The sequence below is a fragment of the Pleurodeles waltl genome, chromosome 2_1 (assembly GCF_031143425.1).
Source record: "Pleurodeles waltl isolate 20211129_DDA chromosome 2_1, aPleWal1.hap1.20221129, whole genome shotgun sequence".
Classification (NCBI taxonomy): Eukaryota; Metazoa; Chordata; class Amphibia; order Caudata; family Salamandridae; genus Pleurodeles; species Pleurodeles waltl.
In genome coordinates this window covers 579,116,980-579,144,677 of record NC_090438.1, presented here as the reverse complement: position 1 = coordinate 579,144,677, position 27,698 = coordinate 579,116,980, and the positions used below count along the sequence as shown (strand labels likewise).

Sequence of the window (27,698 nt, the reverse complement as noted above, 5' to 3'; positions counted from 1 at the left end):
TAAATTTTGTGCTTTTGGTGGTATGTTTGGAGGGAATTGTAGAAATTCTATGCAATAACCATGTTGGATAATTGCTAGAACCCAAGTGTCTGTAGTGATTTTCTCCCATGCTTGGTAATAATGACCTATTCTTCCCCCCACTGGTGTTGTGTGGAGGGGGTGAGTGACATGTGAGTCATTGTTTAGTAGTAGGGGTTTTGGGGCTTTGAAATCTTCCTCTATTTCTAGGGAATTGCCCTCCTCTATATTGTCCCCGAAAACCTCCTCTATACTGTCCCTGGTAACTGGACGGTGTGGCTTGTGAGGTGCTGGCTTGTGTGCTTTGACCCCGAAACCCCCCTCGAAAGGGCGTTTTACGGAATGTGCTGTAATTCCCTCTGCTCTGCGGGGAGTAGAGTGCGCCCATGGCTTTGGCAGTGTCCGTATCTTTTTTGAGTTTCTCAATCGCTGTGTCCACTTCTGGACCGAACAGTTCTTTTTCATTAAAAGGCATATTGAGAACTGCTTGTTGAATCTCTGGTTTAAATCCAGACGTTCGGAGCCATGCATGCCTTCTGATAGTTACAGATGTATTAATTGTCCGTGCAGCTGTATCTGCAGCGTCCATGGAGGAGCGTATCTGGTTGTTGGAGATGGTCTGTCCCTCCTCAACCACTTGTTTTGCCCTATTTTGTAAGTCCTTGGGCAGATGTTCAATGAGATGTTGCATCTCGTCCCAGTGGGCTCTGTCATAGCGCGCAAGTAGTGCCTGGGAGTTCGCGATGCGCCACTGGTTTGCAGCTTGTGCTGCGACTCTTTTACCAGCTGCATCGAACTTGCGGCTTTCTTTATCTGGGGGTGGTGCATCTCCAGATGTGTGAGAGTTGGCCCTTTTCCTAGCTGCTCCTACAACGACAGAGTCTGGTGGCAGCTGTGTAGTGATGAAAACCGGGTCCGTAGGAGGCGCCTTATACTTTTTTTCCACCCTTGGTGTGATTGCTCTGCTTTTGACCGGCTCCTTAAAGATGTCTTTTGCGTGCCGGAGCATACCAGGGAGCATAGGCAGGCTTTGGTATGAGCTGTGGGTGGAGGAGAGTGTGTTGAATAAGAAATCATCCTCGACCTGTTCTGAGTGGAGGCTTACGTTGTGAAATTGTGCTGCTCTAGCCACCACTTGAGAGTATGCGGTGCTGTCTTCTGGTGGAGATGGCTTTGTAGGGTATGCCTCCGGACTGTTATCTGACACTGGGGCGTCGTATAGGTCCCATGCGTCCTGATCTTGGTCACCCTGGCTCATGGTGGTGTGAGCTGGGGAGTGTGATGGAGTTTGTGCTGGTGAAACGTTAATCACGGGCGGAGGAGAGGGTGGTGGGGTAACTCTTTTCACCAATTTTGGTTGTGGTGTTTGTTCCGTCTGGAACTCCAACCTTCTCTTTCTCCTAATGGGGGGAAGGGTGCTTATTTTTCCTGTCCCCTGCTGAATGAAGATACGCTTTTGCGTATGGTCCACATCAGTTGCTTGTAGCTCTTCCTCAAACCTATGCTTCTGCATTTGGGAGGTTAGCGAGTGCTCTTCTGTATAAGAGCCAGAAGCTGGGTCGCTTGCAGTTTGTTTCGGCATCGAAACTTTGTCTGCGTGTTTTTTCGGCTCCGAGGTGACTTTTTTCCTTTTCGGGGCCGAAACCTCTCGGCGTCGATCTGTTTCGGTGCCGCTGTCTCGGCGTCGAGCCGTGTCCACACCGGCATCTCGGTGTCGAGGCTTGTCTCCAGCACTTTCTCGGTCCCGAGAAGGCTGCGTGCCGGTGTCTCGACCGGAGTCGGACGATCTCGGCACTGTTTGGGCCTTTTTCGGTGCCGACAGTCGGTCACCGAATTTATGGGTCGAGCCATGGCCTGGTGGCAGTGGCGTCCCCTGGGCCTTGTAAATGTTCCTCTGAGTGGATTTCGACGTCTTACTCACGGTTTGTATATCGTCGAATCCTTCGGAGTCTGAGTCTTGGATCGAGAAGGTACCTTCCTCTTCCTGTTCCTCGAACTCCCGTTGGGCTGTCGGTGCGGACGCCATCTGAAGTCTTCTGGCTCGACGGTCTCGGAGTGTTTTTCGGGACCGGAACGCACGACAGGCCTCGCAGGTGTCTTCGCTGTGCTCAGGTGACAGGCACAGGTTGCAGACCAAGTGTTGGTCTGTGTAGGGGTATTTATTGTGGCATTTGGGGCAGAAACGGAACGGGGTCCGTTCCATCGGCGTTCTTCAGCACGCGGTCGGGCCGACCAGGCCCCGACGGAAGATCGAAAAACTACCCCGAAGGGCACCGGAGCTCTTCGATCTTCGATGCGGTGTGGAATCTAAGTACGCCGATCCCGAACGCAACAATACCGACGAAAATCTTCCGAAATTAGCTAATTTTCCGTTCCGAAACTCGGAGCGACAGGAACACGTCCGAACCCGATGGCGGAAAAAAAAACAATCGAAGATGGAGTCGACGCCCATGCGCAATGGAGACAAAAGGAGGAGTCACTCGGTCCCGTGACTCGAAAGACTTCTTCGAAGAAAAACAACTTGTAACACTCCGGCCCAACACCAGATGGCGAGCTATTGCAGAACATGCGTATCTACAGCGACAGATGCCATTGAACATTTAGTTTTTCTTAAGTTATGTTGGCTTTTCACCACGTAAAGTCATCATGCTTGTTACGTCTGAAGGGACCTCAACTTAATGACAAAAAGTGAGAAAAGGATTGTCAAGTCTTGTGTTTCCTCAACTATAAGTGCATCTGCACTTTGTGCACAGTATGGAATATGAAGGACACTGATTGGCCTGGAGGAAACTGGCAGGGAACATTACAGAAACCTGTAAAAACCAACTGAACTACTGCCTCCAAACAAGCACTTTGTGACTCCACTTCCGATCACCCCAAACAGAATGTAAGAACACTGAAAGGAAAACCAGTAAGGCATTCTCACTGTTCTCACTCACCAATAAGAGGTAAAATGGCGAACTCTGATCGGAGGCAATCATAGTATTTGCTTTCAAATTTTCCTAAGCACATGAAGTCAAAGGGTATGGCAATGAATTAAAGAACCTCCTCTCTTTTAACATCTAAGTACAAGACATCAAGGTATCTAATATGTGATAAACTTAAATGTGGCTGCACTGGGTGAGAACCCCCTCAACTCTAAGGAACCTGGAAGTCATTATGGAAGTTCAAAAGACAATGGCACCTCACATGCCAAAGATCAAACAAACAGGTTTCCAACTCCTCTGTAACATAAAGCTGATCTCTCACTAACTCTGGTTCTAGAGTAACAGAACAATGGAACTGTCTTCAGTAGGCATGACTTTGCCAACTGTGCCTATGTGGGAATCCTTCTTAGCCTTCTGGAGGGATAATTACTAAAAAAATAAATCTAAATGTTCTACTGCTTAAAAAACATAAGATCATGCCACCTATACTATGCACCCATGTTGCCTGTCGTAGAGAGATAAGTTCAAGTCTATGTGAACTAAAAAACTTTAGACCTGTGTTTGTCATAAATCTTTTTTTAAGAACCATTAACCTTAAAGGACACTTCAATCTTCCTCTAAGCACTGCTTGGTTATCCCCAAGAATAAGAAATGTCACACTGGGTGGTGTACCTTCCCTGTCCTAGCAGCTCCACTTTTGAACTTTTGTCTGTAATCCATATTTCTCTACAAACAGTACCCCAAAACATTACATTAACTCCTCACAATTGCTCTTTGGATGTGGATACCAGTTCAAGAAGACCACCTTTTTCGAGAAGTGACTGCATGTCTGAGAATCAAGGGAAGTCATACTCAACTGCAAGCTCTCGATCTAGAATATCATCAGTGAATGAGATACTAACTTTTCATGAGCTTGTAATGAGGATGTGGTGGGAAGGCGCAAGCTTTTTGTTAAATGTGAAACACTGCAGCACTGGCTCCTTGTAAGACTTTCATACCCCTAGTTCTTGGTCTCATTGAACAGACAATGACAATTACCTTCCCAACAACTGTGTTGATGGTAAGGACAACTTGCTTTATAAAGAAATAAAAGTCACTGGCACAAAGCCATGCACTTTTTAGATGAAGTCCCCTACCTGATTTGATCACTAACTAGGAGGCAACTTAATGCTATTTATAGTAAACAACATCCTCTAGGCTCCATAATATAAGAGCTGTAAAAATAGACACAATTTTCAGGACAACTTACACAGCTTCTGCCACAATTAAATAGGTAGAACATGCAACTGTGGAAAACAAAGAGATTTCATAAACATCTACAGAGAAGCGGTACGATAACTCCAAGGTACTGACAGAGAAAAGTATCAGCGCACCTGCCCGACACAAAAATGCACTTTTGTAGACAGATCTGTTTAAAGGGATCAATAAAAATGCTGGCAGTCACATTGAAGGAGAGAAAGTGGTTTAAGTGGCCTGACCCACTGCTCCATACTGAATGCACTGGTGGTAAGAAGCAAAATGTTGAATAAGTGTGGGGTAAACCAATAGATGAAGGAGGCTGACCCAAAGTGCCTCATGTATGTATTTTTTTTTTTTTTTTTATTTATGATTTTTTTTTATTACATGATTGATGGTGAGATGGCTAGATCTATTTTTATGTTAGATCTGAATAGAAAATGGAACTCAATTGTTCTTAAAATAAATGAAATAATAAATCCAACATTTTTTTCACCAGAGAACACTCCACTTTTTCAAGAAGTTTTAACACATATGGAAAAATTAAACGTCCATAGCCAGTTACCTCTATTCAATATGCTTTTTCTTTGTTATTTTGTTGCTGTCTCAATTAGAAAATATTAAAACGTTGGCCTTCGTTGTCTTTTTCTATATAACTGTATATAAAATGTATATATAGCTCGTGTTTTTCTTAATTCTAATTTTAATCTTAATTTTTCCTTCATTCCTGTAAAATGTCCTGATATAAGGTCATTTTGGGTATACGCTACTTGCTGATCTACCAAACAGCAATACCCAGTATGGCTCTGGCTGGCCTGAGCACATCCTGTGATTCTTTAAACAGTAAATTTAAATAGCCAGTGCATACACAAACCTTCTCTAGATTGTGCTCCAATCATGTAACACCTTACTGCTTCTCTGTATAGTCAACAGAAGTTATTACTGTTACGTCATAAAACTACTCAACAAAAGTACAAGGAGGAACAGATAAATAAAAAGATGGAGACTAGGAAGTGAAAGTGAACCGCCAAATTCAATGAAATGTGTCTGTCTTATTTATCTTCACACAAGCCAATCACAGATTTCAAACCTTAGAGTGCTACAATATAATCTGTTACCCTGCCACCACTGGACACTGACCAAGCAGGAGGTAGGATCTGGTATTGCTCAGAATGGTAGTGTTTACTTATTCACATAAAATGTTCACATAAAAGTTCTGTACTTTTGGATTGGTGCATCTGATAGAAACTATTGACTGGCTTAGACAGTTTTTTTAGCTCTACATAATTGTACACCTACTTAGGGTATCCCTCTGCAGCCGATCAGGTGTAAATGCAAACAAGCTGTAGAACCAAGTGAGCCAGGCTAGCAAAGGAGTAGGTATAACACTCCAGGGTGGGTCAATGTGAATTATTCTAGGTGTCCTCTGGGTAGATCCTCCAGGTTTAATTGACAATAGAAGCACTGATGTATATTAAACTTGTCAAATTATGATAAATATTTAAGAATGTTTGCTTGAACACCTATTTACCTTCATATAGCTCAAGTTTCTTTTGAAGTTGTTTTGTCAAAGAGTTTTTCTCACGCAGCTCTTTTTTGATGGTGAGGCACATCTGTCTAAGCCGGCTTTCCCTTTCTCTTGCATTCCGCAGTTGCCTTTCCTTCTGAGCTCTATCTTCCTCTGAAAACTGCAGTCTTCTTTTCAGTGTTTCAATATCTGGGACAGAGTAATTGTGTTCCTGTAGAGAACAAGAAACAAAAACAGAATGTAGCTGTCCAATATTTGGTTGCTTCCAGTGCATGTTCTTCTCCACTGCTAAAATCATTTGAGGCCACAACGTGAGTCACAAGTGTTTTGTGCGTGCAAGGTCCACCTGTGGGATGGGGGAAAGATGTTAATGCATGGTTTACAATTATGCCCTGGCGCTATGGCCCGGCATCTATTATGAGTCTGCACCAAATCTGAGATCCAGCAGCACAGGACTCCGATTTATCCCTATGGTGTTTTATTCATGTATTATTTATATTTTACTACTTTTTGAAAAATATACAATGCTAAGAAACTTTCTTTTGTCAATAGCTGATAAGGTAATTTGGACCTTTTGGGTAATTTATATATATATTTTTTAACATCACTGGGATATTTTAAAAGTGGCCTACACAGAAAGGTAGAGTGTTCTGTGATAGTTCATAATGGCAATAGTGTGCATCACAATTTCCATGAGACAGAATATTCTTAATGTGCCATAATTAACCTTTCTTTTCAGATATGGGTGCCTTTCGGCGTAATAGCAATGACCATGTTTTTCCGTACAACATTCAACTGGACTTACCATAACCTACTCTCATTTTAAGTCTATCATCCTTAAAGTTCTCAAGTGATTTACAAACTGCTCTAATGTGCCAGTTGTGGATATCTCACAAAATGCTATAATTTTTTTATTTAAGATCATCACTGGGTTAGCCAATCTATTAGAAGAAAGGAAACAAACCTAAGAGAAAATGTAGGCAATGTTTAGAAAGGTTGTCAGAAACCAAGAAAAGTAAACATTCACAGTATATTCTCTGATCTTTTATTAGTCTTAATAAACAATCTATAATTTAAATTAAAATGATGCATACATTTTAACTAGGTCTTCATCCCTACTAGACAGTTTTAAGAAATATATTTTGAGCATATTCTAGGCTCCAGTTCAACTTCAACTGTGTCATAAGTACAATTGTCATATGTATTTGACTTATCCCAAAGATGCAAATGCTTTTCTGACACAAACTGTATACATGTGGTATTTACAAGTACAGCACACCCTGGTGTTACAGAGCTTGGTTATCTAAACACACTGTTGTGCACCAGTTCCCATCTCCTGAGGAAACTATAATTTCTATCACACCTGTGAATCTCACACCTTGCACAAGACGCACTCTCCAACTATACATTTTAACAGAATGGGCCAATGCCAGAGCACCAACTATTTGTGGCAGACTTTTATTATGCAGGTGTATGGCAACATTTGATTAATCATAACTATTTTTTTTCTTGAAATATATTTTTATTGTTTTTCACTGATACGCACCTGGTCATCAATAACATTGTCATACAAAAGTCATCATCATCATCATCTCCATTCTCTTTGCCGCAGGAAGGTCCCTTCCCATCTTCAGGTCAAGGCACACACAATTACAACTCCGTTCCATACGACTTGGAATGACCAATGAACTCCCCCACTCTTCTGTCTGTAATTATCGTATCAAATGGTAACATCAAGCTTCCATCTCAACAATACCCAGCACCTCCACTCCTGCATCGTTCTCCTACTCTCCTTCCACTCGCACACCTACAACATCTTCCTCCCCATTCTGCACTCCTGTCTCCATTTCCCCTGCCACCTCCTCAACCCCTGAAGAGCCGCCAAAAGTCCTGCCCAGGCATCTAGGTCCCCTATTACCTTTTCATCCATCCTTGACATCCTATTATGTTTTTCATCAGCTAGGACCCATTTAATCATATCCCTACTCCACAATGCCACCAACAGGGCCCTTTGTCCAAACCACCCTATCGCCACCTGTCTCTTGGCAACCACCAGTGCTAACTGTAGGAACTTCCAGCATATTATCCCCCACCCTGGCTTCTTTACGATACCCAGAAGGCTGCCTTATGCGGTCTCTTCCACCACAACTCCAGCCACCCTTTCCACTCTCACCGATACAGTTGTCAAGAATGCATGCACCGTCGGGCACATTCATGCCATGTGGAAGAAGGCGGCCCCTCCGCACCACAACATGGGCAGTTCACCGTTCTACCCACAGACATTCTACTTAATTTAATTAATGTCAAGTTATCACAGTGCAGATAATTGAAATGTATCAAATTGAACCTGGTGTTTCAGGACAGCTGACGGGTAAGTATACAAGCCCCTTCCTAGTCTTTCTCGGTCATATCCTCCACATCTACCCACCAAGCCTGTTTAGCAGGAACACTTTGCTTCACTCGGTCCCCTTTGAGCACCCCATAAATCAATTACACAGATCGCCGTACACATCCAACCGATAACAACTGCAATGTTTCTGACCTGCTGGGGGCCATGGGAAACCCCAACCAGATCTCCCGAGCTGTACCGGGGAGATTAATATACTGTAGAAACTGGCCAGGCCCCACCATGAACTCTGTACGTGCGTTTTCAAATATAATGAACCTCTCATCTGGGTACAAATCGCCCAGCGTTTCACAGCGCCCTTCTTTCCAGTGGCCATTGACATTGCTTCACTAAACAGCTACAACGGCCAAATGCTCAGATCTTACTCAATCAGTAGACATTTTAACACGCTACTAATGACTCACTCCTGTATCTCCCCGTCAGCCGCCCCGCATAAGGGTACTGCCCCGGCACCCTGGACCCCCTCATTAGCAATTCCAAAAAGGTAGGGTCCCACAAGTGGCTCTCTGTAGCCTCTTTTCCCAGTTATCCTCCACGGTGACCCATTGTGCCATGTATTGAAGCTTGGTCAGATAATAGTACAGCCCCAGATCAGGCAGTCCCATGCCCCTTTCTTCAAGATCTAACTTCAGCATCGACAAAGCAACTCTACTGCTCTTCTTCGCCCAGGCCAGGGAGACCAACAATCTATCCAATGCTTTAAATGTATTCTGCACAATGTACACCTGAGAAGCAAAAAACAATTTTGCAACTGCTATCCTACCTGCCACATGATAGTGACAAGGTATTCCAAAATTCAACAGATTTCATCAGCCCTTCCATCATCTTCCCTAGGCCTAGGCATTGTTGGCCCTCCTCTCCTCTTGCCATGGTAATCCCGAAACACCGAAAGGCATCCATATCCCATGTAAGCCCCAACCAAGGAAACTCCAGATCCGGCACCATGCTCAGCACCTCCAACAGGAACAGTAGTGTCTTGAGTCTATTCAATTTTAGCACATCCACAGCTCCAAACTCGTCCAATCAGTTCAACCACAGCACAGAGTTTCTAGGACTCCTCAGGTAGAAATGCACATCCTCAGTGTATAATGATATCAAATGCATGCAGCCTCCACCTGCATGTAATTTTCCCTCATTTCACTCAAGATCTTCGCCGCAAGCGGGTCCATGGCCAAAATAAACAATGGTGAGGGGAGGGGACAACCTTGCAGCTTGCCCCTCCCCACCGCCCACTCTGCCGACACCCATCCACCACTACACACTCTAGCTTGCGGTGCACTATATAGTAGTTTAACCCACCCACAGAAGCCTGAGCCAAATCCCATCCACTCCAGGGCTTGAAGCATATACGTCCAGTCAAGCGTGTCAAACGCTTTTCCAATGTCCATGGACCCAGAACCAACTCCTCCTGGCTATCCTCCACTGAGTGCAGCATATAAGCCAATCTGTGTAAATTCATAGCCATACTTCTTCACAAGATAAAATCACACTGATCCTCATGTGCCAGTGTTCCCACACCCCTCGTAAGCGCTCCGCTGGCAAATCCCCTCACAGCTTCAGCATCATACACCACCCCTTTCCCCGGCATGGGGGGCAGCTCACCCTTATCCCTTGCTTCCCTATAAACATCTAGCAGTGGTGCTGTTAACTGCGCTGCACAGGCCTGATAATATTCCACAGGGAAGTCGTCACCACCCGGCATTTTCCTTTTAGCCATCTTCCTGAGTGCCTCCCTCAACTCCTCCAATGTGGGTTCCGCATCTGGTTCCGCACACAACACCATTGGAAGCACCGGGAGCTCCACATGCTCCACATACTCAGCCACTAGATCAGACACTCACCGTACAGCCCTTCAAGATGTGCATTAAGCACACCATTAATCGATTCTTGCGTCCCATCAGATCGTCTGAAGGACATAATTGAGAGCCTCTGATCCCCTCCTTTTTGGTGCTATGTTAACAATCTACAGGGTTTGTCGCCCTCCCTGTGGAGCCTTTGTCTGTATTCCTTCCACGTAAACTTGTCCAATCTATCCCAGGTTTTCCCAATCATGAACTTAGTCTTAGTGACCTCTGCTCCAAGAGCCAAATCCAGGTCCCCGGGTCTCTGGAGATCAGTCAGCCTCCCCTCCGAGGTTGCTAGTTCCTTGTTCAGCTGCTGTCTAATCCCGCACATCCTGCTCATACATTCCCCCTTCTGACCGCCTATATTGACTTCAACTCAGTTGCTCTACTGGCTGATGTGCCCCAATTACTGTCCATATATTCCGTCAATGCCTGGCTCAATGCCTCTTGACAGCGGTATCTATAAGTGCATCGGGGGTAATCTTCAGCTCCAAGGGCCAACTGGCAGCCTCCACCTATCAATTCCATCAATAAAGGCGAGTGGTCTGACATGTAACGCCCCAAATATTTGGCAGTACGTATCACAGAAGCCGTATCATCATTGCCCAGCGCTCCGTTGAGCCTACTGTGTGCACCATGTGTTAGCAAGTGACAGGAGTATTCTCTGGCCTCTGGATGCATCTCCCGCCAAATGTTCAGACATGCCACATTCTGCATTACCGCTCTTAGCAATTTCACCATAGTTGGCTTTGTCACTGGTACCGGAGGCTTCCTGTCTAGATTCCCATTCAGCACACAATCTCCCACTGACAGCAACCTGGTGGCCATGGCATCCTTTACCAGATCCTGCATTTTCAAACAGAATTCTCAATCATCAGTGTTGAGTGCATACACATTCCGAATGCAAATAGCCACTACATTCAGCAGCCCTAGCACCAGCACATATCTGCCACTCAGATCCACCTCAGAGTAGTGGAACTTAAATGGCACACCAGGAGCCAGTCATGCTAACACTCCAAGAGCAAAAGTTGAATAAGCTGATGAATACAATTTTCCCCTCCACTTTCATTTCAGCTTACTTCCTTCCACATCTATTAAGTAAGTCTCCGTAAGGCATGCTATAACAACCCCCCTGCCTGTGCAGGTAGGACATCACCCTATGTCTCTTCACATACCCTCTGAGTCCAAATGGCTATCTTTTCACGTTGTGCCATGCCACCCCAACCTTCTCAATCCGGCATCCTGGAACACCTCCCTCCACCCACGGCAGCTCCTCCCTCTACTGATATATAATATGCAAGTACAACACCCACACACATCCTAGATCCTTGCTCAGTATAAATGAATCTTGTAAAAACAGAACTTGAAATATCCACACCCTCCTTCCCAGTGTCCCTCCCTGAGTAAACACAATACAACTACACAATGTGCATATGCAGTCAGTGTGTCTGCAGCAAACCACTACGGTAACCCCAACTCTCAAGAAATAACTGGCCTTGTCCCAAGGCCTACCTCCTATCTAACCACTAACTAGCAAACTAAATATGCAGGAGCAAGACAATTCTCAGCAGGCCTCCAATCCAGAATGGACGAGTCACCACCAGGAGCCGAACTCCAGCTACTCTATCAGTCCCTATCTAAGGTACACAAGAAGAAACATCTACGCTTTCACTCACTCCAAACAAAGACTTTACATGTCCCGATTTAACTCTCCAGTATTCCCCCCTTCAGGAGCAGACATAATGCTTCATTAGTTCCTTTCAGACCACTCCTTAGTTTACAACGCAGGGCCAGCACCACTAGTACCCCCTCTGTGCCAAAGTTCAAATGGCCTCCTCACTGTCCACTCTGCTCTCCAGATGTGCTGTCTTCATCTGCAGTCAGCTCCCACTCACCACCACTCTCCATCTTGTTACTCAGCATACCATCCGGTTGCAGCATCACTCCCGGCGTCAGTCAGGTTCTCTTTGTATCCAGCCTGGAAGAAAAGCCACCTCCCCTTCCCCAATTCAGCCGTCTCTTCTCACTGATAAGGGCAGACCTGTCCAGTCTTTTCTTGCTGCCCGGCACCCTGTCTCATACCTCTAACCAGGACCACACCTCCTCAGGTTGCTCAAAGAAGTGGGTACTGCTACCGACAATCACTTTAAGTCATGCTGGTTATAGCAGCATATAGGATAAGTTAATGGCCCTCAACTTCTAGAAGGGACTTCCTTTGCGTCTGCACTTTGCGTGTATAGTCTGGAAAGATGGCAATGTTATGATTCTAGAACTGCAGCACACTCACTTCTAAGGCGGTCCTCAGGATTAAGTGTTGATCCCTATAATTTAAAGTCCTTGCTGTTATAGTGCTCGGGGGTGCCCTGGGACAGTCGTGTCTTTAGGGCCCTATGAGCCCTCACCAAAGAAAACATGGTCGAGAGATCCGTCATATTCAGTGATTGTTTTTGCCAGTTTTCCAAGAAGGTTTCCATCGACGCCCCCTCTGCTCTCTCCGGGAACCCCTGAAGCCGAAGATTGTTCCACCTGGATCATCGTTCCACATTCTAAGCTCTATTTTTGAGTGTCACAGTTGCAGCTATCAAGTGAGACACCTGTTCTTAGAGGTTAGAGGGTTGTGAGGGCTGTCTGCAGATCTGTGAGTGTATGTTTAGCTGTTGTGACCCGCTCCACCACCTAGTGGAGGTCCGCATGGAGTAATCAACACTACATCTATCTTCCCCTGCAAAGCTGTTCTAGAGCCCTGGATAGCCTCCAGCAATGCTGTGCAGATCGGAGAGAGAGAAGAGAGAAGAGAGAAGAGAGAAGAGAGAAGTCCCCCGCCCTCCAAAAGTTCCTCCTCAAGTACCTGTCCGGTTCTTTCAGCACTGTGTTTGGCCAGCCTACCAAGCAGGACGTGGCAGGGTCAGGCAACCAAAAGGCTCAAGTCGAGCAGGCTAGTCGCTCTACTCAGCCTCTTCACTCATCTGGACCCTCAAGCAGTGAAACTATACAATAGTCTCTCCGGTCCTCCAGTTCCTCAGGAGTGTGCTGAGTCATATGGGGAAGGCCCCAGCCGCCAGCACCACCTCTCCTCTGATTACTACAGCAAGCTCCACTTCTACGCCTCCCACAACTGCACAAGGGCTCCAGGACACCTCTCTCCAAACCAGGCGCACTGTCAGGCAGCAGGTATTCCTTCTTCCCCTTCGCAGCACTAGCATTGTAAGTGGTATAAACATTGGGGGCAATCCCAGACTCACAAGTCCTTTAGCTAGGCCAAAGGCCTGCCTCCCGTGTCTGCCTTATCTCCTACCCCTACCCTCGTGCCACTGCTCTTCATCTTCCTTCATGCCATAGCAGACCAATCCTTGAGATGCCTTCAGTACTGCCCGCGGCCTCAGCCAACACTTTCAACTGCTTGTATTTATCCAGCCTCCATGCAGCCGCAGCAGACACCGGCAGCCTTAGCACCATAGCTTTCTCCTTACACTGCGATCCGCAGCAGCCTCTTTTCAAGCCGTTCATGTCGGGCCTCATCCACGAGTACCAAAGGCCTCTCCATTCCTCCACTCCACTTGGTCCCCAGTAGGTTCCAGCTCCCCAAAGGCCAATGCTCACCGAGTTCCTGTTCTTCCGGGTGTGAAGGGAAAAGAGTTGGGGCGGCACGGGGTGACAGGCTAGTGCCCGAGAGTCTTACCTTTTAGCACCGCTCACCCGCCGATCACCCCCTCAGCCTCGGTGAGCTCAAGCACTCCTGCCACTGTCACAGGCCACTGATTTCTCCCACTGCTGGCTGCTGCAACTTCAGTCTGTGGTCTTGGTCTTCCCTCTGAATGTGGACCGCCGATCTCCAATTTTCCCCCGTTCCACCATGTTAGCTGGCAGGCCACGAGGCTTGGAGGGCTCTCCAACTCCCCACTCGGCCCATGGCCTCCTCCATTAGCCCACGGGCCCTCACCAAACTTGTTACAGGGGTCCCAGGGGGGTCAGTTTGTTGTCTTAGGGCCGAAGCCATACAATGCGGGATGGTGCAGGATTTTATTTAGCGCCAAGGAAGCGCTATAACAGTGCGTCTAATCATCCATGTTGGTTGGTGTTAGAAATGGGGTCCCTGGTTGACAGTCAGGTTACTCCCTGTTCAAGCAAGGACCCTCACTCTAGTCAGGGTAAAAGAGAATCACCCTCAGCTAACCCCTGCTTACCCCCTTGGTAGCTTGGCAGAGCAGTAGGCTTAACTTCAGAGTGCTAGGTGTAAAGTATTTGTACCAACACACACAGTAACTCAATGAAAACACCACAAAATGACATAACACCAGTTTAGAGAAATAGGAAATATTTATCTAAACAAAACAAGACCAAAACGACAAAATTCCAACATACACAAGTCAAGTTATGAATTTTTAAAGATTAAACTCCAAAACTAGCGCTTAGAAACAAAAAATACTTCGATGAGATGTTAACACGGCGTCGTGACGGAGTCGTTCCCAACAAGCCGACACCAGCGGCGCCGGACACGGAGTCGTGTAGACCCCCAAGTACAGTACCTTTGGTGAAGAGTGAAAACAAGCGTCTGTGCGAAATGTTGAATCCGTGCACTTCAAGCGGCGGTCACGACGTGGTGCGGTGACTTCCACGGAGTCGCGGACTTCAGCGGGGCTGCTGCGGCATCGGGCCTGCAAAGAGCGTCGCGTTCCAGCGAAGGTCACGGTGTCGGGTGCAGGCGTCGTCACCGGATTCAGCAGCGGCGTCGGTCCGGAGTCGTCCGAAGTCGATTTCCTTGGATTTCCACCAGCTTTCCTTTCAAGGGCCCAGGGACTGGATAGGGCACCACTTGTCAGAGCAGGAGTCTCTCCAGAGACCCCAGGTGCTGGCAGAGAGAAGTCTTTGCTGTCCCGGAGACTTCAAACAACAGGAGGCAAGCTCTAACTCAAGCCCTTGGAGATTTCTTCACAAGATGGAAGGCACACAAAGTCCAGTCTTTGCCCTCCTACTCTGGCAGAAGCAGCACTGCAGGAAAGCTCCACAAAGCACAGTCACAGGCAGGGCAGCCCTTCTTCCTCAGCTATCAGCTCTTCTCCAGGCAGAGGTTCCTCTTAGTTCCAGAAGTGTTTCTAAAGTCTGTAGATTTGGGTGCCCTTCTTATACCCATTTTAGTCTTTGAAGTCACCTTTCTTCAAAGGGGACTCACACCTACTTGTGAAATCCTGCCTTGCCCAGGCAAGGCCTCAGACACACACCAGGGGGTTGGAGCCTGCATTGTCAGAGGCAGGCACAGTCCTTTCAGATGAGAGTGACCACTCCACCCCTCCCTCCTAGCAGAGATGGCTAATCAGGAAATGCAGGTTACACCCCAGCTCCCTTTGTGTCACTGTCTAGTGTGAGGTGAAAAACAACCCAACTGTCAAACTGACCCAGACAGGGAATCCACAAACAAGGCAGAGTCACAGAATGGTTTAAGCAAGAAAATGCTCACTTTCTAAAAGTGGCATTTTCAAACGCACAATCTCAAAATCAACTTTACTAAAAGATGTATTTTTAAATTGTGAGTTCAGGGACCCCAAACTCCACATGTCCATCTACTCTCTAGGGGAATCTACGCTTTAATCATATTTAAAGGTAGCCCCCATGTTATCCTATGAGAGAGACAGGCCTTGCAACAGTGAAAAACGAAGTTGGCCGTATTTCACTGTCAGGACATATAAATCACATTACTATATGTCCTACCTTATCCATACACTTCACCTTGCCCTTGGGGCTACGTAGGGCCTACCTTAGGGGTGCCTTACATGTAAGAAAAGGGAAGGTTTAGGCCTGGCAAGTGGGTACACTTGCCAAGTCGAATTTACAGTGTAAAAATACACACACAGACACTGCAGTGGCAGGTCTGAGACATGATTACAGGGTTACTTGTGTGGGTGGCACAACCAGTGCTGCAGGCCCACTAGTAACATTTGATTTACAGGCCCTGGGCACCTCTAGTGCACTTTACTAGGGACTTAACAGTAAAACAAATATGCCAATCATGGAGAACCAATTACGTACACATTTTAAACAGGAGCACTTGCACTTTAGCACTAGTTAGCAGTGGTAAAGTGCCCAGAGTAACAAAAACAGTCAAATCAGAGTCCAGCACACATCAACAACCTGGGGAACAGAGGCAAAAAGTTAAGGGAGACCACGCCAAGGATGAAAAGTCTAACAGTTGGCAACGCCCCATCTAATCATAAATATTAAAACAACCAAGGCAATAAATCTGGCTTTAATTTGCAAAAGTATAAAGCCAGCATTTGTGCATGCCTATGTTGGCATATTAAAGCCAGACGCATTGTCTACGCCTGTTAAGTGTATAATGAGCACTCCAGTAGGAAAAATGTGATTCTTAACTGAAATAGTAAAACAAACTAAAAACAAAATAGACAGCAGTTTTCTGCATACAATGCACGTGTGACATGAATAGGTGTAAAACAATCCTCCATGCACCGCAGTGGAAGCACTCCATAGGAAAAGATGATACACCAATCACTCAGTTGCACAAGGTGAGAGGAAATACTCATCTGGGTTTAGCCAAAGCCCACTCTATGTATATTTTAAAGAACTGGTAACAACAGAACATACAGACAGTTGTGCAGGCCACACCTAAAGAGATGTAATAGTGTTGATTAAAAAAAAAGTCCAGAGCACATGCCTCAAACATGTCTTTAATGCCTGTCAGAGGGCCCCTGAAGACGAGGATGTTTAGAACGAAATACCCTGGATTCCAAAAGACAGAGCGGCTGACAAACTTTATAAACATGTCTCTTCTTTTCAGACAGAAGAGAAATCACCAGCAGAACAATGTCGGGCACATTCGGTTGGGACGGGCGGAAACCCTCCCACCCTCGTGCCTTCAGATTGATCTGGGAGCAGCTGTTCGCTACTCCCTCGGAAGTTTGAACCCTTTAAAGAGGAGAGTGAGGCTGAAGAGGGCAGAGTCCTACAGATGAGGACGCCAGAAGAACGTGGAAGAGAGACGCCTGAACTCGGGAAAGCAGCATGAGTGAGAGACCAACAACCCAGTCTAGAAGGACGATGACGAGAGAGGGCTGGGGACAACAACCCGTGAAGAGAAGGCTTTGGTTGGGTAAGCCGTGATGCTGAGCCACCACGGGAACCTCCTGCTGTGACATCAGAATCCAGAGGCAGCCGGCAAGCCGGCTCCACCACGCTCCAAGAGGAGCGTGGCTTACCCAGGTACGTGCTTGTATCTTTTCAAGGGTGGGGAGGAGGGAGGAAGGTGAGGGACCGAATAACGTGCTGTGGTAAAAGCTGTCATTTCTCTTCAGGGTTTCTGGCTTTCACCCGTTGTACATTATTTTTTTCATGTGAGGAGAGAGGTTGGACATGGAATGAACCGGATGAGAATCCTATGGTATAAAACTCTGCATTCTTTTTATTTCTTCTTGGGATAGCACTTGGCGACAAACCGCTGTGGTGAAAAGGCACGAAAGGCATAATGGTGAATCCCACAGACAGTGGACTATCTTACCCCTTCGACATTACTATAAAAGAGTGAAAAATTGTACCTCACCTGGTAAACTTACCTCTGTTTATACCTAGGGGCGTGGATAACTCCAGACCAGCTGGACCTCCAAAGTGACAAGAAAGAGAAGAGAAATAGATTCTGGGAAAAGTCTGAAAAGTTGCAATCTGAGTAGTCGACCATTTTTATCCCACCTAACCTCACAATGCCTCAGCTTTCCCTTCTATTAACAAACACTGGAATGTCTAAGATAAATAACACCACCAGATCATCATTCATTGGGCTAGAATGCTTCTAATAGAGTCACCTTTTTTTGAAAAGGGTGAAAGAATCATAATGGTTCATAATTGTGTGTGTGGTCAAAACATGATTATTTTAACATCATGCTTGGGTCATTGTTCAAAAACTTTCTGAACAAGTTCCAAGTAATGTGGTCTGCTAACAGAAATCCTAAAAGGAATCTCCACAGGGTACATTTCTTGCATGTTCAGGAATTCTTTCACTTCCGGTAAGTAAGTGTGTAATGTGTGTTGACCCATAAAAAGGGTATCCACACCAGCATTCATTCTCATTCATTTTAAATAGCACATCTCCTTGTATATTTCATATGCTGGCTCAGCCTAGCACTCACGTCTTTAGTGCAGGTCCCTTAAATTTGATCCTTTACATTTCTAGTGTTGGGCAAATCTAGCTGGGAGTTCTGCAGCATCACCAAACTCATCTCTCCACTGGTGTGGTCACTGCACCCAGCATTTGCAAGAGGAGCCGCTGTTAGGAAGAGTACAGAAGAAATGATGGAGAATCCAAGTATAACCTCGACTTGCCATAGTAAACTCACTTGGCCTTATTAGGGATCTGACAGCAATGTGAACCCCACCCAAGCCAGTGTAATATGTAAAGGTATAAGATCAAGGAGTGTAGGTACACAATAAAAAGTTTGACACCATCTTGGAAGCCATACTGGATACAAAGACCACATTAGAAAGTAAGAGCAACTCTGTAGCGGTAAATCTCTTCCAAACAGGTCCCAGGAAGTTAGTAGACAGAGTGACTGAAAACAAGTCTGAACTGAAGGGGGCAAATGAACTTCTCCACCATAGAGCAGAGGATGTGGAAGGGTACCGAAGGCACAGTAATATATGTTTGTTGGGTATCCCTAATGATGCGAAGGGGCGGCATGCAGAGTGTTTTCTAGAGACATGCAGACAGATGACATCTATGGAGGGAGAAAAGATCAATTCTTGATGTTGGAAAGGGTGCACTGAGTGCTAGGGCACAATGTGTGCCTCCCAGACCACTGGTGGCCTGAATACCGAATATCAGACCGTGTTCACATCCTACAGGCTGAATGGGAACATGGTCTGTGGATCATAGATAACACAGCCCATGTGCAGGATCAGAGATGTGCTTTTAGGGATGTGAAATGTTACGCAAATGTGAAATTAAATATGCCTTGTTGTACCCAGTGAAGCTATTGGTCAGCTTGTATGAAGAGTTGCACTTCTGCACTTCTCAGGTTGAAACAAGAACGTGGCAGGAATCCATTGGGCGTGTCAAGATCTTAGAGCCAGGGTAGGCCACACCATGGGCAAAAGCTCTGACGCACAAACAGAAAGAAGAGAGAAGTACCACAAGGTTGACAGATACGGAAGCAAGCTGCAAAAGAGAGGGCAAAGCTGGTAGCGGATGTAACAGCACTTAGGGATCAGCAGGGCTTCACAGACACAGAACTCACAAATATAGGCGAGGAGGGTCCCATAATAACTCTTATGACTGCAAAACATATTGCATGACAGTGTGGGGGGGAGGGCAATCTGCTAACCAGCAAATGGACACTTCTGTAATGCTGAGGATCAGGAGTAGTGGATGTTTGAGGTATAAAGGGAATGTCAAAAATATCAATGTGAAGTACCAAAAGTATGATGGATGTGCATGTGGGCATTTAGAGTGAAGGCACTCAGCTTAGAGTGTTAACCTCCTGAATTACATGCGCCACACAATCTTTCCAACTGGAAATGAGAGGTGTTTGTATGTGTTTTTGGGAAGCATTGGCTAGGAAGTTCTTCACTCTGAGCCTGGGGAAAGGGATAGAAGCAGCTGGAGTGCACAAGCTAAGGAATAAGTTGAACCGGATCAATGACACAAATATCAGCCACTACAAGAAAAGGTTGTTACTATCAATAAGATTTATTTCACAAAGTGAGTATAACTATCTACTGCATAAAAGGAAGAGGTGGGCCTTTGGCTTTCAGTACTTAATGAATATCAGTGAACACTACATTTGCCTTTTTATAGGTGGAGCCTCTTTTAAGCATCATAAAGGCCCTCGTTATGATCTTGTTGGTCAAGCACTGACGTGGAGTTATGACCGCTGACGGTATGGTGGTGCTAGACTGCCATATAATGATGCAAGTAGTGAACTGGCTACAAAGCAGCCAGTTCACTACCACCCACCGCCAGGGCTGAGTCTACCGCAGGGCCGACGGTAGCCACCTTTGACACGGCAGTCGACCACAGACCGCCGGTGGGATAATGATCCCATTTCCATAAGGGATTTCCTGGCGGATACCCTGCCAGGTAATCCCTGGCAGACATCATACTGGTGACAGGAATTCTCATTCCTGTCACCAGTATGTGACATGCCAGCCCCTCCCCCACTGCCACAATTCCCACCCACCCCCCCAATCCCCCAGACCCTCCAGCCCCGAACATCGAACCCCCACCCCTCCTCCTTACCAATCTTCCTGTAGGCCCACCCCAAACCCCCCTCCACCAACCCCCACAGCTGTTCAGGACACCTCCAACCCCCCTTCCCTCTCGAACAGCACTTGCCTTTTCCGTGGCGCTGCTCTGGGAGGGAACGGGCTCCCTGGATGCTGCTCCACCGGCAGCGCTAAGTCTTCACACACCGCCACGCCTATTATTGCATCATAATAGGCATGCCAGTGCTTGGATGACGTGGCAGTGAGGGTGGAGCAGCATCCACCTCCGCCACCGACCGCCGGTATGGTGTCTGGCGGTTCACACCACCATCAATGGCGATATGCCACCAGGCATCATTATATGGCGGTCATAGGACTGCCAGAACTGGCGGTCCTGCCATGGCGGTGATCTCGGCAGTCCACTGTTTGGACCGCCGAGATCATAATGAGGGCCAAAATGTTTGTCTATATTGCTTGCCTTCAAGTAACTCACCTTACTAAGGGAGAGATAGAAAAGCTGCACCAGACATGGTGGTTCAGTTAATGGGCACTACTTACTCAGCCTGTTCTCACAAAACAATGGTGTGGAATGTCGCAGGACTACCTTAGGACACACAAAAAACATGCATAGATGGAGAAGGAAGGTTAAATAGAGGGTAAGAAGGTGATCATGGCAAGTATTTATACCTCAAAAGCCAAACACACTCTGTTCTTAAACCTACTAAGTGACCGTCTGGCTGAGATGTATGAGGTGGCATGGAGGTGACACTATAACACAGCTCTAGAAGTTGAGAAGGACAGATTGATTACCCCACTGCAGGGACCTCTCTCAGATCTATGTCACAAAATGTTAGTACCTGGGTGAAACAGTGGCAATTTACTGAAGCCTGGAAGGAAACAAATCCTAACACGAGGGAGTATTCCTTTTACTCTCTCATTCATGGGATACACACAAGAAAAAGGTATATTTAATTTCCCGTTTGCCTAACATTTGTTTAAGACCTTCAAAACCGAACATCTATCTGTGCTATCAGGGAGAGATAGATGATATTGTGCAAACACAGAAGACAATTTATGAGATCGTTATGGCATGCCATGGTTGGTTATTCTCAGCGCTTTGGTGAATGGAGATGGAGCAAACTGATCAATACTTAGGGTACATATCTATGCCATGACTAAATGTGGCCTCGGGAGAAGCACTGGAAGTCCCTCCGTCCACTGAGTTTCTGCCATGGAAATGTTGGCTAGGGGTTGAGTGGGCTGCAGTCAGAGTTTTATCTACCATACAAAAGGACTGTTAGTCTCAAATCAAAATTTGTGCTTATGCATAATGGTGCATTTCATAGAGGTGTGCTACCAGAGTCAATCAGAGGCGCCACAATAGTCGTCCTGCCAAAGGCAGAATGTGACTCACTGGATTTTAAGTCATGTAGATCTTTACCTTTCTTAAACAGTGAATATAAGTTATGGGGGGAAATTATAGATAAGAGGTTGATCTCAGCTATAAATGAATTAGTACAGTCTGACTTGAATGGTTTTATCCCTTGCCGTGACACACATATTAAATTTAGGTGCCTATTTTATGTGATGGACAGAACAACATGTACAGAGCAGATTCCAGCACTGGCCTTGCTAAATGGCGAAAAAGCTTCTGACACTTGTGTGGCCCTTCTTGTTTGTGGTACTCTGCAGGGTAGGGGTGAGAGAGACAATGTTGAGATTGGTTCAATTATTATACACTAAACTGATGGCAAGGGTTCAAATGAGTCCCCTTTCCTTTCTGCTGTTTGCTCTGGCCAAAAAGTCCTAGGCCGTCATCCTGCATGGGAGGGCACAAGAGTGGAGAACATGTTTGTCACTGGATGCACATACAATATCATTATATGTAGATGACAAACTCCAAATTCTAAGAGACCCTACACATTGATTACTGCAACTGATGGATATGCTGCAGTGTTTTTTGAGATATCTGTACTGTTTCTGACACACCCACTAACTGAGCGAAATGGGGTAGGGAAACAGGACTCTTCTCAGATGGGCTTCCTCTTTCGCCACTGCAAAGGGTGGTGATTATAAAAATGTTAATTCTGTTAAGGATGCCATACCATTTCAAGGCCCTTCCTATAATTCTAACCAGTATATTTTTCACAGCTGGTCCTATGCCTAGCCCTCCCCCTGCAAGCGCATTGCTCTTGCTCCTTCCTTCTCCTTGCCTTTTTCCCCATTTTGTGTGTACATTCTCCATGCTTTTCCCTCCTTTTTACTGCTTTCTCCCTTGTTTTTTGTGAGCATTCTCCTTGCTTTTCTCTCATTTTCAATGCATTCTCCTTGCTTTTTCTCCAGTTTTTTTGTGTGCCTTCTCTTTTCCCTCGTTTTCACTGCCTTCCCCTTACTTTTTCCTTCATTACTGCTCATGCCTGCAGCCCATTATTTGCCGCTTCCCAGTGCCCCTTCCTCCTCTCAGGACCTACATAATGGAAGCCACAGCACTGCTGTGCTGCCGGCTCGCTAAAGTCAAGCCCATCTGTGGCCGCTCACGCCTGGACCGCGCCCAGCGTCAGCACCTCTGGTCCAGAGCCTGCCCACCATTACGATGGCACTACCCTCCATACCCTAACCACCTGATGACCCAGCAAACACTGCTGCAATGCCAGACCACACTCAATGGTAGGACAGTTCTCCTGCACCAGATGCACCTTCTCCTGCATAACCACTGGCACGCCGCACAGCACCATGATGAACTCTCACAACACGCCAGAAGCACCACAACAACTCCACTGCCGACTCCTTAACACACGCTCAACGTGCAAGCACTCCTCCGAACTATGGGACCTCATCACTACCCTCACACCCGACATCCTCTTCATCACTGAAACCTCGCTCAAACCCACATGTGCTCCAGACATTGCCATAGCAATCCCCAAAAGACATAAAATCACTCACGAAAACCGCACCAGCAAGCCAGGTGGTGGTACAGCCACAGTCCACAAAGAACCCATACACTGTACCACCTCCACCAACAATACTACCACCCCCATGGAGCACCTCAACTTCAAGCTCTGCTCGGATGACAAGGATCAAAAGGTACCCTGGCATACCAACCCCAAGGTGTGTGTGCAAGCTTCTGCAGCAGCACCACCACAGGCTTCATTGCACCTATATCCTTAGAATCCAAGGACTACATCTTCCTCAGCAACGTTAACTTCCACATCGACGACCCCAATGAAAACAACACCGTACACCTCCTCGACAGTATGAGCTGCCTCAGATTAACCCAAATCATCCATGACCCTATGCACACCGCAGGACACATGCCGCACCCAGTCTTCACCTCCAGCAGCCACATCACATACAGCCATGTCACCGACCTCACATGGACTGACCACTCCAACATATCCAGCCCCCTCACTGACACCCACAAGTCATCAAGTGCCCCCATGGGGCCTGGAGCAAACTTTCAAAGACAAAGTGGACTGATGCCTTCAACACCTCCATCCCCGCCACTGACCCAGAACAAGGAGTAAAGAACTTTACCACCTGGATTACCAACTGTGCTGACAGCATCAAAAGCAGCATCCTGAGAAAACCCTCCAAAAAGGCCAGTTGGAACATCCCTGAACTCAGAACACCTAAACAAGACAGCAAACAGCTGGAGAGGAAGTGTTGTACGAGCAAAGGCACCGCCACCAGGGTGGCTTTATAAACCTCCCTCAACCTCCACCACTGCCTGCTGAGAGCAATAAAGAAGGCAGCTCTATCCACGAGTATCGAAACCAGCAGCAGCAACACCAAGGAAATCTTTAATATCGTTAGGAATTTTCCAACCTGGCAGGTAGTAAAACATCACACCATCACAGTAGCTGTGCAACAACCTCACCAATTTCTTTCAGAAGACTGAAACCATGTAAGGAACTTCAAACCCCAACCTATACCTATGGACTTCATCAACAAAGTCACCACCACCACAATCAACACCAACCACAGACTAACCACCTGGAACCTTCTCTCCCCTGAGGACACCTCCTCCACCATGAAATCCATCCACTCGGGAGCCACCACAGACCCCTGCCTGCACCACATCTTCAATCTCAGAAACCAATGGATTGGCAGGAACTCACAAATCTACTCAACACCTCCATCACCAGCAAAACCTTTCTCGACAGTTGGAAACACCCGAAGTCAAACCACTACTCAAAAAACACATTGCAGACCCCAGCATATTCAAAAACAACCAGCCACTCTTCCTTCTTCCTTTCCCAGCTAAGGTACTGGAAAAAAAACCATCACCAAGCAAGTGACAACCTACCTGTAGAAGAATATATCACTATGAAACCCCTGGATCTATGGCAGGAATGATTAAAGGCAGGAAAAGAAAAAAGAGAAAGCAAGTAACTAAAAACCATGGCTGTGACTTGGCCTAGCTAGGATAAAGAGATCCTCTTAATAGGAAAAATTCCCTCACCCACCTAGAAGTGGCATACTTCATCACAGGAAACCTCCTCACCCCATGATAACTATTCATGGTGTGGGATACAACCCCTTCCACCAGGAGGGGGGGAGCTCTTGATGATGTTTTAAGAGGTACTTCCAACCTATGTTGAAGAGCAAGGTGTGGTGTGGGGCAGAGTGTAAACTAATGTGTAGGCAAAAATAACCCAAATCTGAAAAAGAGACCAGTGATGTGCGTTAAAGCTAGCTACACAGTATACTAATAGATTTATTTGTGTATCTCTGGGTCAGTATTAAAACCATAACAGCACAGGACCATTACACCTGTCTGTTCGCATTTCAAAAGGAGGTCGGCATGTTTTTGCCAGTCACCCTCAACAGAGGTGTAGCACCGTTGTGGGTGATTAGTCGTGCTTTACAAATCCTGTTTGATTGGTTGATTTACAGAACTGAATGGTCTCTTCTTGGATTTAATACAGGCCAACAAGAGAAAGAGGACTGCAACAGGAGAAACTATGAAGCCATTGAATGAGAGTTGAATGGGTACTCTGAATATGGAAGTGTACTACGTGGTGGGGCATTTAATTTGGCCAATGTGTTGGATGGGTTGTGAAAGGGAACAGTCATGTTAGATAGAACATTTTTTATTAGGGTAATGCTAAGTGGTGTTAAGCTTCAGGTTTTGCTTCCCAGGGCTCTGCACATGGTGAGGTATTGCTACCAAAGATATATGTTGAAGGCTGGGATGACAATGGAGCACGTATCATAGCTACCAATGTGGTGTTTGCCAAAACCTGGGTCACTGGTCAAGATAAATGATACTCTTGGCTTGAGGCTGCGACAAGAGTTATGGGAGAACCAACAGTTGTAGAGCAGGATTTACTCATTTGTGGCACTGAGGGAAGAGTATGGAGTGGCCAGAAGGCTTTTATGGTTTATGAAGCAGTAGCAAGATCAGTTAGGCAGGCTCGGGTTGCAGACAAAAATGAACCCACAAAGTCAGAGGTGCTCACCAAGATACTAGCATGCAGGCATACAGTGACCGTTCTGGTCTTGGCTACTGTCTCCCCATTCTGACATGTTAATATTTAAAGTAAAATGGGAATAGAAGGCCGGGAAAGAAAGTGCAGATTGTAACTGGTGCAAAAGTATAGAATACATAGAGCGTTATGAGAAACCCCTATTTAAATTTAATCAGTTACATCAAACTTACCTTTTGCCAGTAGAAGCAGCTAAAATGCACCCTGGAGCATCTAGTTCCTGCCCCAGATGTCGGCAAGAGCATGCAGACTTTTATCACATGGTGTGGGAATCTAATCATATTTGATATTGGTCACAGGTAATAGATTAATTAAAGAAGTAACAGGCAGAATGAGTAGCTCGATCTCTGGGTGAGCTTGTTGTGTACAAATTGTTATAAGAAAATGCGACTAAACAGATGTGAAAATTTGTGGATTAGACATTTGTACTAGCCAAGAGAAAAGGTGAAATGGAGTGGAGGGCAAGAAAAGCACCAGAGGTTATGAAACAAAACCAAAGTTAACTACAAATGTAATAATTCAGATACTAAAGGACAGTGTAGTTAACGTTTAAATTCTCAAAGCAATATGTTGTAAAGCTTTTAATTAATTTAGGCTAGAACCCATAAATTGTCAGAATAAGTTTACGATGTTTAAAGTGGAATACAAAGAAAAGCAGAAAATCAAAAACCCTGCAATGTTTGTGCCTCCACAATAGCTCCATATACGTATAGAAGATTCATGTGTTCAGACATGCCACTCAGTCTTCCAGATGTGTTTAGACTGTGACTGTAAACTATCTACTAAATGCTTCAATTGAACAGTGTTTGCTCCATGAGCGACTGATATCCAGATGTACCAACCTGTCTGATAGAATCACGTGAAGCCAAAATTACTCCGATAGTGGCCTTCCTTTTCCTTCTTCCCAGTCTGTCTTTTGGCTAAACAAAATAAACAAAAATGTCAACAGGGTACCAAAACTAATTCTTATTTGCGGTTGCTTGATAAATCCTGGGATGACATTTTAATAATATAAATCATCACCCAAAAAAGATAAAAAGACATTTCAAGTAACTGTTCTTGCAGGTGCTGTACTGAAGTTCACAAACATAGCAAATTTTGCAGTGGTTACCAACCTTGAACAATGACACCAAAGCATTGGTGTGTGCAAGATCCCACTGTTTACACCTTCCACCCAGGAAGGCGACACACAACAGTAAAACGCAAGAACAATGTTTAACTGTATGTCAATATGTCATTCATTAAAAGCGAATAGGACCACCGTGACATGAGCAGAACTCCTATAGTATTTCACACCCTTTAGGCTGAGCCCACAGCAGCTTTTTCAAGCTGTCTAGCTGACTTTTCTCTTACTTCTGAATCATGAAAATCATAGTACTATCAGGCTACAGTACGGCAGAGCAGTTAATGGATGTCGTGCCATGGATGTCAGGGATGTCAAAGGGGTATACACCACAGACTAAGGGATACTTGTTGCCCATAAGCATGTTTATGACCTTCACAGAGTGAATCATAAAGGCTCCCACTTATAGTCTATACCCTTGGTAAGTCACACTGAGGTGTGGGAAGCACTGAGATGCAGACAGTCAATGCTTACCACAACCACTTTGCCAATCCTAGCATTAACCCTAGGATTCACAGCCATAATGTGGTACCTTGCAAATGAAACCATTGATGCTGACAAGTCAGCTTAGCCTCCCTTAGAGAAACATATTTAGTGAATACACCTTATCCTTTTTTCAAAAGGGTCCTCAGCGTATGCTGTATATGATCCACCAGAAGATGGAATCTTTAGTGTTCCGTGAACAACTGAAGTTTCATAAAAGAAAATTAAAAAGAAATCTGACCTTCAATTCTAGGGTGAGGTGACTTATGTTCCACCAGCAGAATTTAGAGATGTTAATTTTTGGACTTCATCAGGTTGTGCTGTTATGAACATTTTATCTGACGACCCCTCTGGCAAGGTGCTTGCCTAAAAAAAGGTCTGTATTACAAATTCATAAAATCTATTTGTCAGCTACATTTTCTACAGAATAAGCAAAAATC

At 45.8% G+C, this 27,698-nt stretch overlaps 1 protein-coding gene across 12 annotated transcripts in view; it reads right to left on the bottom strand.

Moving 5' to 3' along the window:
• LOC138266474 (THAP domain-containing protein 1 B-like) overlaps nucleotides 1-27,698 on the bottom strand; it is a 177,747-nt gene that overhangs the window by 64,218 nt on the left and 85,831 nt on the right. For all 12 annotated transcript variants that reach the window (XM_069215352.1, XM_069215315.1, XM_069215390.1 and 9 more), the window contains 2 exons: nucleotides 26,495-26,572; nucleotides 5,713-5,920 (listed from right to left, as the gene is read on the bottom strand). In XM_069215352.1, coding sequence (XP_069071453.1) covers nucleotides 5,713-5,920; nucleotides 26,495-26,572 — 286 coding nt within the window. The remainder of the gene's footprint in view (nucleotides 1-5,712; nucleotides 5,921-26,494; nucleotides 26,573-27,698) is intronic.